This window comes from Mobula hypostoma, chromosome 3, assembly GCF_963921235.1.
Source record: "Mobula hypostoma chromosome 3, sMobHyp1.1, whole genome shotgun sequence".
In the NCBI taxonomy this organism is placed as follows: domain Eukaryota; kingdom Metazoa; phylum Chordata; class Chondrichthyes; order Myliobatiformes; family Myliobatidae; genus Mobula; species Mobula hypostoma.
The window spans coordinates 29,780,388-29,794,253 of NC_086099.1; the positions used below are offsets into that span (position 1 = coordinate 29,780,388).

General features: G+C 37.8%; 1 protein-coding gene across 5 annotated transcripts in view; it reads right to left on the reverse strand.

The window, feature by feature from the left end:
* Positions 1 to 13,866, reverse strand: part of LOC134343917 (probable E3 ubiquitin-protein ligase HERC1) — a 295,654-nt gene that overhangs the window by 128,168 nt on the left and 153,620 nt on the right. For 4 of the 5 annotated variants that reach the window (XM_063042842.1, XM_063042841.1, XM_063042839.1 and 1 more), the window contains 5 exons: positions 10,720 to 11,480; positions 7,108 to 7,321; positions 4,812 to 4,972; positions 3,817 to 3,921; positions 994 to 1,207 (listed from right to left, as the gene is read on the reverse strand). In XM_063042842.1, coding sequence (XP_062898912.1) covers positions 994 to 1,207; positions 3,817 to 3,921; positions 4,812 to 4,972; positions 7,108 to 7,321; positions 10,720 to 11,480 — 1,455 coding nt within the window. The remainder of the gene's footprint in view (positions 1 to 993; positions 1,208 to 3,816; positions 3,922 to 4,811; positions 4,973 to 7,107; positions 7,322 to 10,719; positions 11,481 to 13,866) is intronic. The other variant, XM_063042838.1, reaches the window with a different exon arrangement.

Genomic DNA, 13,866 nt, shown 5'->3' on the forward strand with positions numbered 1-13,866 from the left:
ATGAGGACAATTATTTACAGAGATGGATTTACAAATAGATTTAGTCCTCTGTTCCACTCGCTTTACACATTTGACTGTGTGGTTAAGCACAACTCCAATGCTATACTGCTGATGACACCACTGACATAGGCCGAATTAAAGGTGGTGATGAAATGGCACATAGGAAGGAGGTTGAAAATCTGGCGGAGTTGTGCCACAACAACAATCTTTTACTCAATGTCAACAAGACCAAGGAACTGATTATTGACCAGGAAGAGAAAACTGGAGGTCCTCATCGGCGGATCAGAGTTGGAGAGGGCCATGACATATGTGAGTGATGATCAACCCAATTCTGATATGGGTCTCTATTGTACACAATAGAAAGGGGGCAGGGAGAAGGGAATCATGTTTTGGGAAAAGGGGAAGGGAGATGGGAGGAAGTGAGAAGCACCAGAGAGACATTCTGGTAATGGTCAATAAACCAATTGTTTGGAATCAAATGACCTTTCCTTGAGTCTCAGGGCAGGGTGTGTCTACACTCAAGCTACCCCCGACCCTGGCACTCCTTCTCTGCTACCTGCTCCACACCCTTCCCATGGCACTCCAGCCATGCCATTCCCAATATTCTTTGCTCCCACCAGATTTACAAACTAGTTCTCCAATCCACGTAGACAAATACAGTACTGTGCAAAAGTCCTAGGCACTCTTATGTGCCTAAGACTTTTGCATAGTACTGTATGTCTTATTATTCTTTTTCCTTCTTTTCTATTTGCACAGTTTGGTGCCTTTTACATGCTGTTTGTCCATCCTGTTGGGTGCGGTCTTTCAGTGACTCTAATATGGTTCTTGGGTTCATTGGGTATGCCCACAAGAAAATGAATCTCAGGGTTATATATGGTGACATACATGTACTTTGATAGTAAATTTACTTTGAACTTTGGACAATATTAGTGGCTGGGGCTGATGGGGGTGACATTTGCTCAAATACCAACTTTTAACACATTTGATGCTTACCCTTCAACTACATCTTCCCTGTCAACAGTGTCAGGAGACTCGGGCGTAGTTAACTCATCGTGCACTGTAACCTCAGACTCCACAGCTGCGTCCAAATCATTGCTAATATTTGCTGAGGAATAGACAATTACTTCTTGTTCTTCTGCTAGTGGATGTTCTAGCATCCAGCTGGCTAATTGCTCAATTGATTGTGGGTCTGCATCTCCAGAAACTCCTGTAGAAAAGGGAATCAACAAAGATCACTTGAATCTATGCACACTGGTTAAAAAGGCCCACTATTCGCACAGATAGTGAGTCAGATGAATAGCATACATTTCCGAATCTCCTTTTTATTGCATTCATATTTCCAGTCTAGTAAAAAAAAAGCTTACTGGAATTTCTGGCCTGACTGTTAAGAACTTATGAACTATCCAGCCTTGATATAAAAATTAAAATCAGAGGATTGGGAAAGTGGAGTCATTAGGCTAGGCTGATGTACAAGCTCACCTCGCTTTTGTTGCCTCACCAGATGTCTGTGATTTGGTGGAGTTCCTCAACTCCTCCGAGAATTTGTGTCCCACTGATCCATTATAAAGTAGCCTGGTGTTTTGTCCCTCCACTATCCTACATGATTCAGTGCCTGCCAAACTGTGACGTACATATGCCGTGTCTTTTATACTGTACTTGCATCTGCATTTCCAAGTACACCTCTGATAGATATGATCATCTCTACTCTTCTCATCTTTCCTTCAGTCTCTGTGCTCTATTCAGCACTACATTCAACCCTATTCCCTCCCTGGGGACACAAGAGACTGTAGATTCTGGGAAATGGAGCAAAACAAAACCTGCTGGAAGAACCCAACTGTGGTACTCAGGCTGTAACTCTCAGCCAATATTACGAATTTCTCCAGCAGTTTGCTCATTGCTCCATCAGATCGAGGGATGGTAGGGACTAGCAAAAGAAGCAATTGTTGAGGTTTGAGAATATTAGCTCAGTTCACTGCATTTCAGAATAACCAAGATATCTCCCTCGTCCTGGAATATACTTAATGACGTATTTCCTGAGACAGAGAATTCCCAAACCTCCACTCGAAGAGAAGAAATTCTTCCATACATTTGTCTTTTGTCTCAAGGCTATGCCTTCTAGTTCTAATTTCCTGAGACATATTATTTATTTTAGAAACAATTCCATTGTAGAACACAAGAAAAAAAAACAAACTCTGCACTGACCTTACCTGAATTCTAACCTTTTCCTCGGCTATTACACCCATATTGTACTGTCTCAGTACTTCTATATTTGTGTGCTGTAGCACTGACTTTTTATTCGCAGTTATTTTGTAAATAACACTATTCTTTGCATTTCTGGTTAGATGCTAACTGCATTTCATTGGTTTTGTATCTGTACTCGGCACAATGACAATAAAGTTGAATCTAATCATCTAATCTAATCTAATTATAGACCAAATGACATTATTCTAACTTTTTTATACTTTTGATCATAAACAGAGCTATCTACAAATGCTCCCCTTTCCTTCTTGCACCTGCATATTTCTCTTTTCCGTATTAATTTCCCTGAAATCTCATTCATGTCTTGAGTCCCAAAATAAACAAATGTTTTGCTGGTTCTTTTTGTCATCTAACCTGCTTAATTTTATTCAAAACTCTACTGTCTGTCAGAATCCAGCTCTGTGAAGCGCATTCATGACCCATTACACTTACTGACTCTGTGTCAATACCAAAAATAAAAACTCTCTTTCTCATGTTTAAATAAACTCAGACCATAGAACAGTACAGCACAATACAATCCCTTCAACCCAGGATGCTATGCCGGCCTTTTAAACTATTCTAAGATCAACCTGGCGGTGTAGTGGCATCAGCACTGGACTTCGAGGTGAATGGTTTGAATCCAGCCGGGTCCCAACCCGGGCAGCAGTCGTGTCTGTGTGGAAGAAAGGCCTGGCAATCTACTTCCATATCTTGCCACGAACAGCATATGGACAACTGCACTATCCATAGGGTCGACACTCAACAACAAGACCAACCTAACCCTTCCCTCTCACATAGACCTCTATTTTTCTTTCATTGATGAGCCTATTTAAGAGCCACTTAAATGCTCCCAATGTATCGGCCTCTACCTTACCCCTGCAGCATCTTCCATGCAACTACCACTCTCTGGGGAAAAAAAAAACTTAACTCTAACTTTTGTGCTTCCATAACCTTAATTTTCTCAAATAACATACGGACCAATATAATCTCTGTTCATTTGATTTTTCTCCTTTGTACAGTATATCCCTTCTTTTGTTCCTCCATCATTGACAGTTATAGTTTCACCTTTTTAGACCCCGTCCAGAAATTCCCTTTCAGTCTCTTTAACCATCACTTAAAATCAACCCTTTTCACTAAATTCTTATTCTTTGTTCCTCAATTCATTTTCCTTTAACAAATCTTTTTATACTAAAATGAGGTAAATAAATGTCATACCATCCTTCAAGAACATATATACTAAACTTCAGTATGAAAACCTGACAACACTATATAGAAATATAGCTACACAAGATATAATGCATATTGATACATCTATCCTTTTTCATCGACTGAGAATGGAGAATACCAATAAAAGTTTTTACTGCCGTACTGCTGGTACTGTTTTTCTGGGATTAAGTAATATTTGAAATTTATAGTTATGTCAAAAAAATGCATAATAAAATGTGATCAATATAAGTGCGAAGAATTACTAAATATGCAAGAATAATAAATGCACATTACTTTGGGAGATTTATTTACTACCAATACAAATGTGTAAAATCAGTAATAGCATCATCATCTCAAACTGATTGGCTGTACCTGAAGCATCAACCGCTTTGCAAATGTGCCTCAAGGAAAAACCCATTTCTAGCAAGGGAACAGCAACAGGTGGTGGATGCTCAGGAAGATCACTTCTAGAATCTACTAAAGTGAAGGAGAAATTATAGATTACAATTAAAACTCAATTAAAGGTTTGTCACTTACAACTGAAGGTGTCCAAGGCCCTGACAAAAAATTGTGAATTGTCCTTATATAATACAGCTTGCTCAAAAATCTTATTGTATTTTTAAAAAAATTTTTACTATCGATTTGTAATCCAAGGAGCACGAAGCACAGACTCAAATATCGCTGTGATGATTGTACGTTCTAGTATCAATTGTTTGGCGACAATAAAGTAAAGTAAAGTATTTTATTTCCAAAGTGGAGTTGAAATGATAGTAGAGCTAGTCAGGTTCAAGTAATAACTTGCCTGCGTTCTTCGGTTTAGTGTTATTGTGATTTTACTAAATCTCTTGGTATAATAATCCCTTAGGCCGGGGAAAACTAGCCACTCTACCATTGACTGCCCATAGCTTAATTACATTGATTTAAACTTTTTAGAGATATGAGTGCAATGCAAACTATGATCTGAGGAATGGCCAAGTCATTGGATATTTAAGTCATAAGCAAACAATTGCAAGGCCAGTGGCCTGAGATCAACATGAAAAGGAAAGTTAAAGAATAAAGATTGACTAATTAGTAGAACGTAAGTAAGGTGGATTAAAACTATGTATGATGCACTGTTGCTGATTTCCACATTCCACGTTTTTACATTGTCAACTTCACCCAAGTCAATTTCATTCCTGTTAGTCAGGTAATCTCTGCTTATTGCCAGTATAAATCAATTCAAGAGACAGCACAACTGTTTTAAGAAATGAGGAGAAAGGAGAATACACAGAAAAGTATACTGAATATTTAGAGATACCAAAATATATCAAAATTAAAGCATGATAGGAGACACACAACTACCTTTTAATATGACTGTTGTGACTTACCAGGTGAACTGCATTGTCTGTTAGAAACAGAAGGCAATGAAAAATAACTCCTTTGCTCCCCATCATCATCTGAAATAGCAGGTACCACATTCAATCCAGGAGGTATCAAAGGATTGTTAATCAATCCAGAGAGTGAAGGAAATCTGACTAAAACCATTTGTCTATATAAAAAACAAATGCAAAACAAATCAAAAATAATTCAGGTTTAATATACAAGCACATAGAACATATAGGTACTTAGAGGTTTTGTGTAAGCTTAAAGTTTCTTGACTTTTCCATCAAAATGACAGCAGACTTGAAATTGCCAAAAATTTAAAGATACTCTAACATGGTGTGTGCTCATGCAGCATATAGATTGACGCACAGTGGATTCTGATTAATTGGGCTATTGGTTAACCGGGGCAACCACTATGTTGGGACAACTCTTAAAGAACAATAACTAACTGAGATAATAGCCTGAATTCCCTTTGTTTATTTGGGACACAATGCCACTTAATTGTGACAGGAGACTTGTCAAACAATGTCTAACTGTGACACTGTTCTGTACTTGGAGCAAACAGTTTTTAAATAGTGCCAGCTGTGTATGTTTGTCTTCGAAAAGCAGTGATTTTGTTACTGAGAGTTGGTGAGAAATAAGCAGTAAGACAATTCGGAACTGATTTGCTTACTGCGGTTTCAACCGTTCAGGCTTGGAGATGCCAGAAACAGCCAAAAGTGAAAATGAAATGATTCCACTACTTCAACAGGTTAAGAACTATAAAAAATTTGAAGATATCAACAATCATCTTGAATGTTACAATCAAAATGAAGATTTGGAGGATGCAATCGTCAAGAAGCATTGTATGAAGGCAGTCCATTATCTGCACTAAGTGTATGCGCTGATTTTGTTAATTACTGCCAATGAAAAGAATATGGCAGTATACAGTCAATGAATTACTTTGTCGATAACTATTAGGAACTAATACACAGCTTTATAATACTGCAGAAGTATTGGTAGCGTTCTAGTTTGTTCTGTATTTCTTTTAAATACATAAATCACTACTTAAATGGTAGTTTGTCTTTTTTTAATACCTTTTTAACTATTTCCATGAAACTTCAGCTGATTGGGACAGCTGCTTAAGTGGGCCAAAATGTACTGGTCCGGGTGTGTCTCAATTAACCAGAATCCACTGTATAGTTTTTCTAACATTCAATTATGGAGTCAATTTTATAACCCAACACCTATACTGGTGCAATGCTTTAAAGTAGATGGCTGGAGGCTGTCAGGTCAGCTCTAATATTACTGCTATTCTGATTTTCCTCCCTAAGGAATTCAGAACATCAAAAAGGAATTAGGGCAACTACTTTCCCATCTATAATTCAAATCTAAATTTGTTGAAAACCAAATTGTCTAATTATCAGAATAGGTTAATCAAAATATAAATTATACTGAATTGAACTCTGAGATTTTTAAAAATGGTCATTGTGCAATCTCATTTTCAAATGCATTTCTAGTTATTGAAAACTGAGGCCCCTATCACCACTGTAACTCAGTACTAGTCAATGATAACAAGTTATCACTGTTAATGAATCCGCTGACACCTTAGTATAAAATACAAAACTTAAACAATTTAAAAATAAATTTAGACAGTAATATAAAGCTATTGTTTTGCACTATTGCCTCTGACTTCACTAGCTGAGTTGTCTCAGATGACACTGGATCCACAGACCTACGGGAAAATGATGAAACTAAAATCAAACTGACAGTTTGGGAAGTTCTGATAATAGGCTGCAAATGAGGATGAACTATACTGGAAGTAATAAACACAAGAGATTCTGCAGATGCTGGAAACCCAAAATACATATAAAATGCTGGAGGAATTCAGCTGCTCAGGCAGCATCTAAGGAGAGGAATAAAGAGCCAAAATTTTGGGCCATAGAAGGAGTCCTGATGAAGAGCATTGGCCTGAAGCATTGGCTCTTTATTCCTCTCCACAGATGTTGCCTGACCTGCTGAGTTTCTCCATTATTTTGTGTGTTTCAGAAATAAACTGGGCTATTAGAGTGCCCTCAATTAAAGCACAATTCAGTTGCATGTTCCAAAACACATAACTTTTTTTTATTAAGGAATCTTGTAGACATTTTGAATTTTATCAGCAGTATTTACAGTGATGGTAATACTTAAGTTTAGAAATGGGTCTGCAATCTTAAAAATAAATCAATAGGATCCTTAAGTGACACACTAAACAGGCTAAATGTTTTCTATTGATCAGTATAAGATTCACAGTATAAAATGCATTACCAATATTTTACTCACTGTAAGACATTGACAGACAAGTAAGGATTAAAATTTTCTAATCCATTTGTAGAAGCTAAAGAACCCAAATTAGTGGCTGAAGAAGAATTTGAAGCTGACAATGAGATGGGAATGCCTGTACTTTCTTCAGAGGAGTTACTGTACAGTGAAACTGTACTAGATGAAGTTGATGCCGCTTGAGAGTGAAGTTTTGAATTTTCTGTCAATGGTGCATCTGCAGTTAGAATTTCAAAAGAAAACATTTGAATCAGTACTTCAGTTAAGCAAATGATGCATATAGATTTACACATTAAAATACAAAAAAGTTTTGACTAATTGGCTTCAAATCTCTAGCAGTAGATGATGCTTATGAAACATTTGCTGCTGTTAATTTTATGTGAAAGTATGTCCCCTATTAAACTATCACATCTTATATTAAAGTCTTCTAACAAGTTTAGTGTCTCCTTTGTCAAAACACCTTCTGTAAATTAATGTAAGGCTGTCTCACAAAATTATGAAATACGGTGTGATCTAGCCACTTTCTTTACAATAGGGTTTTTTAAGAGCCTCTTAGACAGGTACATGGAGCTTAGAAAACTACAGGGCTATGCAATAGGGAAATTCTAGGCAGTTTCTAGAGTAGGTTGTATGGTCGACACAACATTGTGGGCCAAAGGGCCTGTAATGTGTTGTAGATTTCTATGTTCTATGCTTTCCAGTATATTGTAATGCATAGAAAAAAAAATCCACTTAATTTTCAGTAACATCACCATAATTAGAAATATCATTGAATTGTCCATCTCTTTTTTAACATTATGACTCAATAGTGTAACTCAGATTAATTTTGCCAGAGGGAAGCATTTTTTTTTAAATAGAGTGAATCTGAAAATCAAGAAACTGCTGGTGTTGGAAGTCTAAAACAAAAACAAAAACATTAAGCTACCTATTCTACTGCCATCCACCTGCACTAGGTGTACTTTACAATTAAAAAATAAATAGGCAATCTGTATGCCTTTGGGACTTGGAAGAAAAGCACCACAATCATAAGGAAATCATATACGTTCACACAGAAGGCATCAGAGGGCAGGGTGGTTGCTGCCTGGGACATGGTGGTTCAGAAGGCGATGGAGGCAGATATTCTCAACAATTGAAAGCCTTGCTGATTCACGGGCTGGTAGAAGGGATTAGGACAGATGAGCAAACAATTGTCAGCATGGATGCAAACAACTTGCATGGAACGTACAGAGTACACTGCACTGCAACAATGAAGCATGCTAGTTCACAGGGCACCCCAAATCTCTAACACAAAATAATCTGCAGGTGCTGGGGTCAAAGCAACACTCACAACACGCTGGAGGAACTCAGCAGGTCGGGCAGCATTCGTGGAAACGATGAGTGGACGTTTCGGGCCGGAACCCTTCGTCAGGCCTGAAGAGGGAAGGGGCAGAGGCCCTATGAAGAAGGTGGGGGAGGGTTGGAAGAGAAGGCTGGTAGGTTCAGTTGAAAAACCAGTAATTTGAAAGACAAAGGGGTGGGGGAGGGGAAGCAGGGAAGTGATAGGCAGGAAAACAGTGGGTAGTAGAAGGAGGCGGAACCATGAGGGAGGTGATAGGCAGCTGGGGGAGGGAGCAGAGTGAAATAGGGATAGAGGAAGGGAGGGGGAGGGAATTACCGGAAACTGGAGAATTCTATGTTACTCCAAACAGTCCTTCCAGGTGAGACAACACTTCACTTGTGAGTCTGTTGGGGTCATCTATTGCATCTGGTGCTCCCAGTGTGGCCTCCTCTACATCGGTGAAACCCGACGCAGACTGGGGGCCACTTCGTCGAGCACCTCCGCTCCATCCGCCACAATAGACAGGATATCCTGTTAGCCACCCACTTCAACTCTGCTTCCCATTCCCATACAGATATGTCCATACATAGCCTCCTCTACTGCCATGATGAGGCTAAACTCAGGTTGGAGGAGCAATACCTCATATACCGTTTAGGTAGTCTCCAGCCCCTTGGTATGAACATAGAATTCTCCAACTTCTGGTAATTCCCTCCCCCTCCCTTCCTCTATCCCTATTTTACTCTGCTCCCTCCCCCAGCTGCCTATCACCTCCCTCATAGTTCCGCCTCCTTCTACTACCCATTGTTTTCCTGCCTATCACCTCCCTGCTTCCCCTCCTCCACCCCTCTGTCTTTCAAATTACTGGTTTTTCAACTGAACCTACCAGCCTTCTCCTTCCAACCCTCCTCCACCTTCTTTATAGGGCCTCTGCCCCGTCCCTCTTCAGTCCTGACGAAGGGTTCCGGCCCGAAATGTCGATATCGTTTCCATAGATGCTGCCCGACCTGCTGAGTTCCTCCAGCGTGTTGTGAGTGTTACCCCAAATCACTGCTCGGCAAACTAGGAAATTATGTGCTCTTTATGGAATTGTGATAAATACTATCTGGGTCACTTACAATGCTGCTATAAAAAGATAATAAAGACATTTCTAGTCTGGGAAACATCCCCATACACCAGTTCAATGACAGGATAACTTTTATGTTTTTGATTAGTAATATCCAAAATACAAAGTTAAGCTGAAATAGCCAAATACACTACCATTAAAGGCTTGCATTTATACTGTCCCTTTTATGACTTTAGTGTGTCACAAAAACTTCTAACTGCTAATTAGGTATTTTCAAAACAGTTAATGCTGAAATGATTACCAACATGAACATGGCAAGCTTCACAAGCAGTAACATAATATTGATTACTTACCCTTTTTTAGTAGTGTTAGATTAAAAAAATAATTATTTTATACAGGAAGAATTTCCCTGTTCTTTGCTGAAACAGTGCCACAGGATTTTTTATCCTGAACTTGAAAGGGCAGAAGGGATCTCAGTTTAGTATCACATGTAAAAAAAACACTGCACCACCATCACTCCAAGAGTGCCCTGAAGTATCAACCTTCACGTTGTACTGTCTTTTGTGTATGAATTCAACCTAAGAAACCTCTGAGATGTGAAATGTGGCCAAACATGCATTATTATTATACAAAAGACTAAGCTTTGATAATATAAGGTCTACTGTAACTTTGGATGTTGTTAACCTAAATATACTTTGTTAGCGTACACATATTAAAACAAACACACTTAATGGTATAAAGCAACACACACAAAATGCTGGAGGAACTCAGCAGGTCAGGCAGTATCTATGGAAATGAATAAACAGTCGACATTTCGGGCTGAGCCCCTTCGTCAGGACTGGAAAGGAAGGGAAAAGATGCCAGAATAAAAAAGCTGATGAGGGGAGAGGAAGGAGGATAGCTAGAAGGTGATAGGTGAAGCCAGGTGGGAAGGAAAGATAAAGGGCTGGAGAGGAAGAAATCTGACAGGAGAGGAGAGTGGACCATAGGAGAAAGAGAAGGAGGTGATAAGCAGGTTCATGAGCACCTGGAAGTCACAAACTACTTACTCCTTCTGCACCTTATGCAATGTAGAAAGCATGAATGCATTTAGGAAAGGCATTTGGAACTAAATGAACAAGATGACCACAATAACAGTCTATTAGAAAATTATTTAAATGAGGTCTTGCATAAGAAAATGCCACATCAGGAACTGGGTACTGCAAGGAGATAATTCTGGTTAAATCTTTCTTACCTTTACCCTCTTTGGTTCCATAATCTTCCACCAAAGAATCCAAAGTAGATTTGAATACCATGATATGGGCACGCTCCAGATCAGTTAGTGAAACTACACGCTTAATTGGACATGGCCGCACTGCCCACTTTACCATGCACCTCATTATATAATGGAGCACCATTCTAATTTCAGAATTCTCTGCAGAGCCAGCGGTGGCTTTAGCATTATCTGAAGCACATGAGCTGTTTGCTGTGATTTTGGGAATAAGGAGCAAGTCCGCATATTTGCTGTAACTCAGTATAACACTGAGTGTTTTCATGGCCCCAACAGACAAGTATGAAAGTTGCACAGCTCGCAGTTCAGCTAAGAATAATTCATATTTTTGTACAGTTCTATCACATGACTTTGGGGAGGTTTCGATTAATTCAGTACTCCCTTTTGCAGCACAATCTTTTTGAGCCTCATTTTCTTCATTATGATCCAGTAAATTTTTAGAAAGAACATTCAAAGATTCTTGATTTTGTATGCTAGAGGGATCTTTGTGGTCATCAGCAACCATAAATTTTGCAATTTCTTCATCCAGTGATTTTTCCAGTTCATTCTTGACAGCTTTCTCAGGTGGGTCTTTATTTTGTGTCATCTTATTGCACACTTCAGGCTCTTCACGTACTCTAGTCAAGTAGGTCAAGTCTAATAACATGGATGGCTTCAGACCATTGAATCTTGTCATGTCAAAGCAATACGACTTGCAGGGTTCCAGCGAGGAGAGCAATGCATCACTTGGAGAGCCAGAAATCAGAAAACTTTGTTAGCATATGTTATAGTACAATGAAGAAATGAGAATAAAAACTTGAACTCAAAATCTGCCTTGTTATGGCAACACTGTCTGCTTGCACTGCACTTTCTCCGTAACTGCAACACTTTATTCTACACTCTGCTTTACTGCAATAACTCATTTGTAATTAATTGATCTGTATGAACAGTAAGCAAGTTTTTTCACTGTACCTTGATACACGTGACAATAATAAATTTACCGATTTAAAAGCAAAAAGTTAAAATTAAGAAAAATGAAGAGGGGGGAAAATAGATAATTACCAAATAGAGTGGAAAAAAATGTATACAGATAGAAAAGGTGAAAATTACATAGAAACACCATTCATAATGCTCATCATTCTAATGCTTTCCATCTTTTGCCTCACAATATTTAAGAAATGGATTTACAATATTTGTTCTGCTGACTGAAAACTGCAGCATCTACTCTCCTGATTAAAAGTTTTCAGTTCAAGACAGAGCACAATCTAAAATCATGCTACGCTCATCCCACCAGACATATTCTTGAGTAGTGCCAAGAGAGTCAGAAAAAAATGATTTAAAAAATCTTGCTTGGGATATTCCTTTGGAATAAAAAACAATCTCCAGCAAGTTTCTTTAAAAACAAAAGGCATTTAAAAATGGTAGAGGAACTCAGAACTCTGCTGAGTTTCTCCAGCATTCTGTGTGTGTTGCTTTGGATTTCTAGTATCTGCAGATTTTCTCATGTTTGTGTAACTTAAAAATCCACTTTATTTTAAAATATTTTTCTGAGGGATTGCATGTTACCGACATTATAGGTTTTTATATTATTGGTAGCAAATTCAGGATTTCCTATCAAACTATTCACATGTGGAATCCATAGACTGACAAATTTATGGTATTTCAGGGCAAGTATTACTACTGCCATTGTATCTACACACAACAGACCCATACTTCTTTCGACCATCAGAGAAGATCATTGCAATTTCAAGCCACATAGGACAAAATCAGAAAAATATCTACATCTGGGCAGTAGAATTATGCCTGGTCTCTGTATAGAAAAGAAAGAAAAAAATCATGGTGTCAAAGGAGACCGTTCTGTTTACCGCATCCTCTCTGGCTAAAAACCATTGGGCAAATTCCATCTCTTGTTCATTTACTTTTTAAATGCAATAGCACGATGAAGGATGGAACTTTCAGGCTATGAGTTGTAGATACTACTTCATGCACCAAAAATTTTTGAGCAAAACCTCTTTGCATCAGAAACCCTTTAATCCTTTTACCAATGATTTTAGATTGTTCCCACTAACTATTCTTCTGTTCACCACGTTTGAAATTTATAATTTTATAAGCTGCAATTAAATCTCTTCTCAAACTAATTTTTTCCTAAATCAAGAAGCACTTTTTCAAACAATCTTATAATTAACACTTCCAGCCCTGTGAGATGACCCTCATAAGATTACTGCTAAAAGCAAACACTTAAATATTGCATAGAACTTCTCTTGTCCAAAAACTTTACACAAAGTTATTTTTATTGAACTGGAAAGGAACATTAGATAATTTTCTTTTCAACTTTGAGTATTTGAACAATGAATCTCTGCAAATCTAAGCATGACATGACGTCGTATAACCACTGAGCATGAGTAGGAGGAAAAACATTATGTCATGCTTAGATTTAGAGAAGATTCGTTGTTCAATTTCTGAATCTCGTCAAGACTTTCAATCATAGTGGGGTCCTTTTCTGAATTATTTTCAAAACCTTCAATTCGTTGTTTAAATTCAGATGTTAACTATTATTATTATTTTTTATTCTATGAGAAGGTATTTTACCTTTTTTCTCCTTAATAAACAGCTTCGGTCTTGGTAGGGGTTAGATTCTTTTTTTTGTAATAAATTAGTATATTTCAAAATAACTATTGATTAACTTACATGAATACAGCGTAATGAGATTATTATTATGAATAGATATAATGTAATTGGTAATTTTAAAAATCTTTTTTGATCTTTTATATATATTTTCTTGTACTCTGTATTCTTTTATGTAGAAACTAATAAAAATATTGGAAAGAACTTTGAATATTTTCCTTCCTGAGATGATGACAATTCCTGTTTCTATGTGGAAACTGGAGAACAATGAAGAATGAAATTAATAAAATCAGAACCTGCTGGCTAGGCACAAGTGATTCAGACCAATGGCTACTGTTGGAACTCATTTATTCTGTTTCCCTCTTCACAGCATTTTCTGATTTTATTTCCAAATGAATGTGGAACAAAGTGCATAAAGTTCCCTCCTGTTCCCCCAGATACTCACTACAATCTGACATCAATTAATCCATCCCTCCCACATCCCACCAAGACTCTACCTTTCCCAGG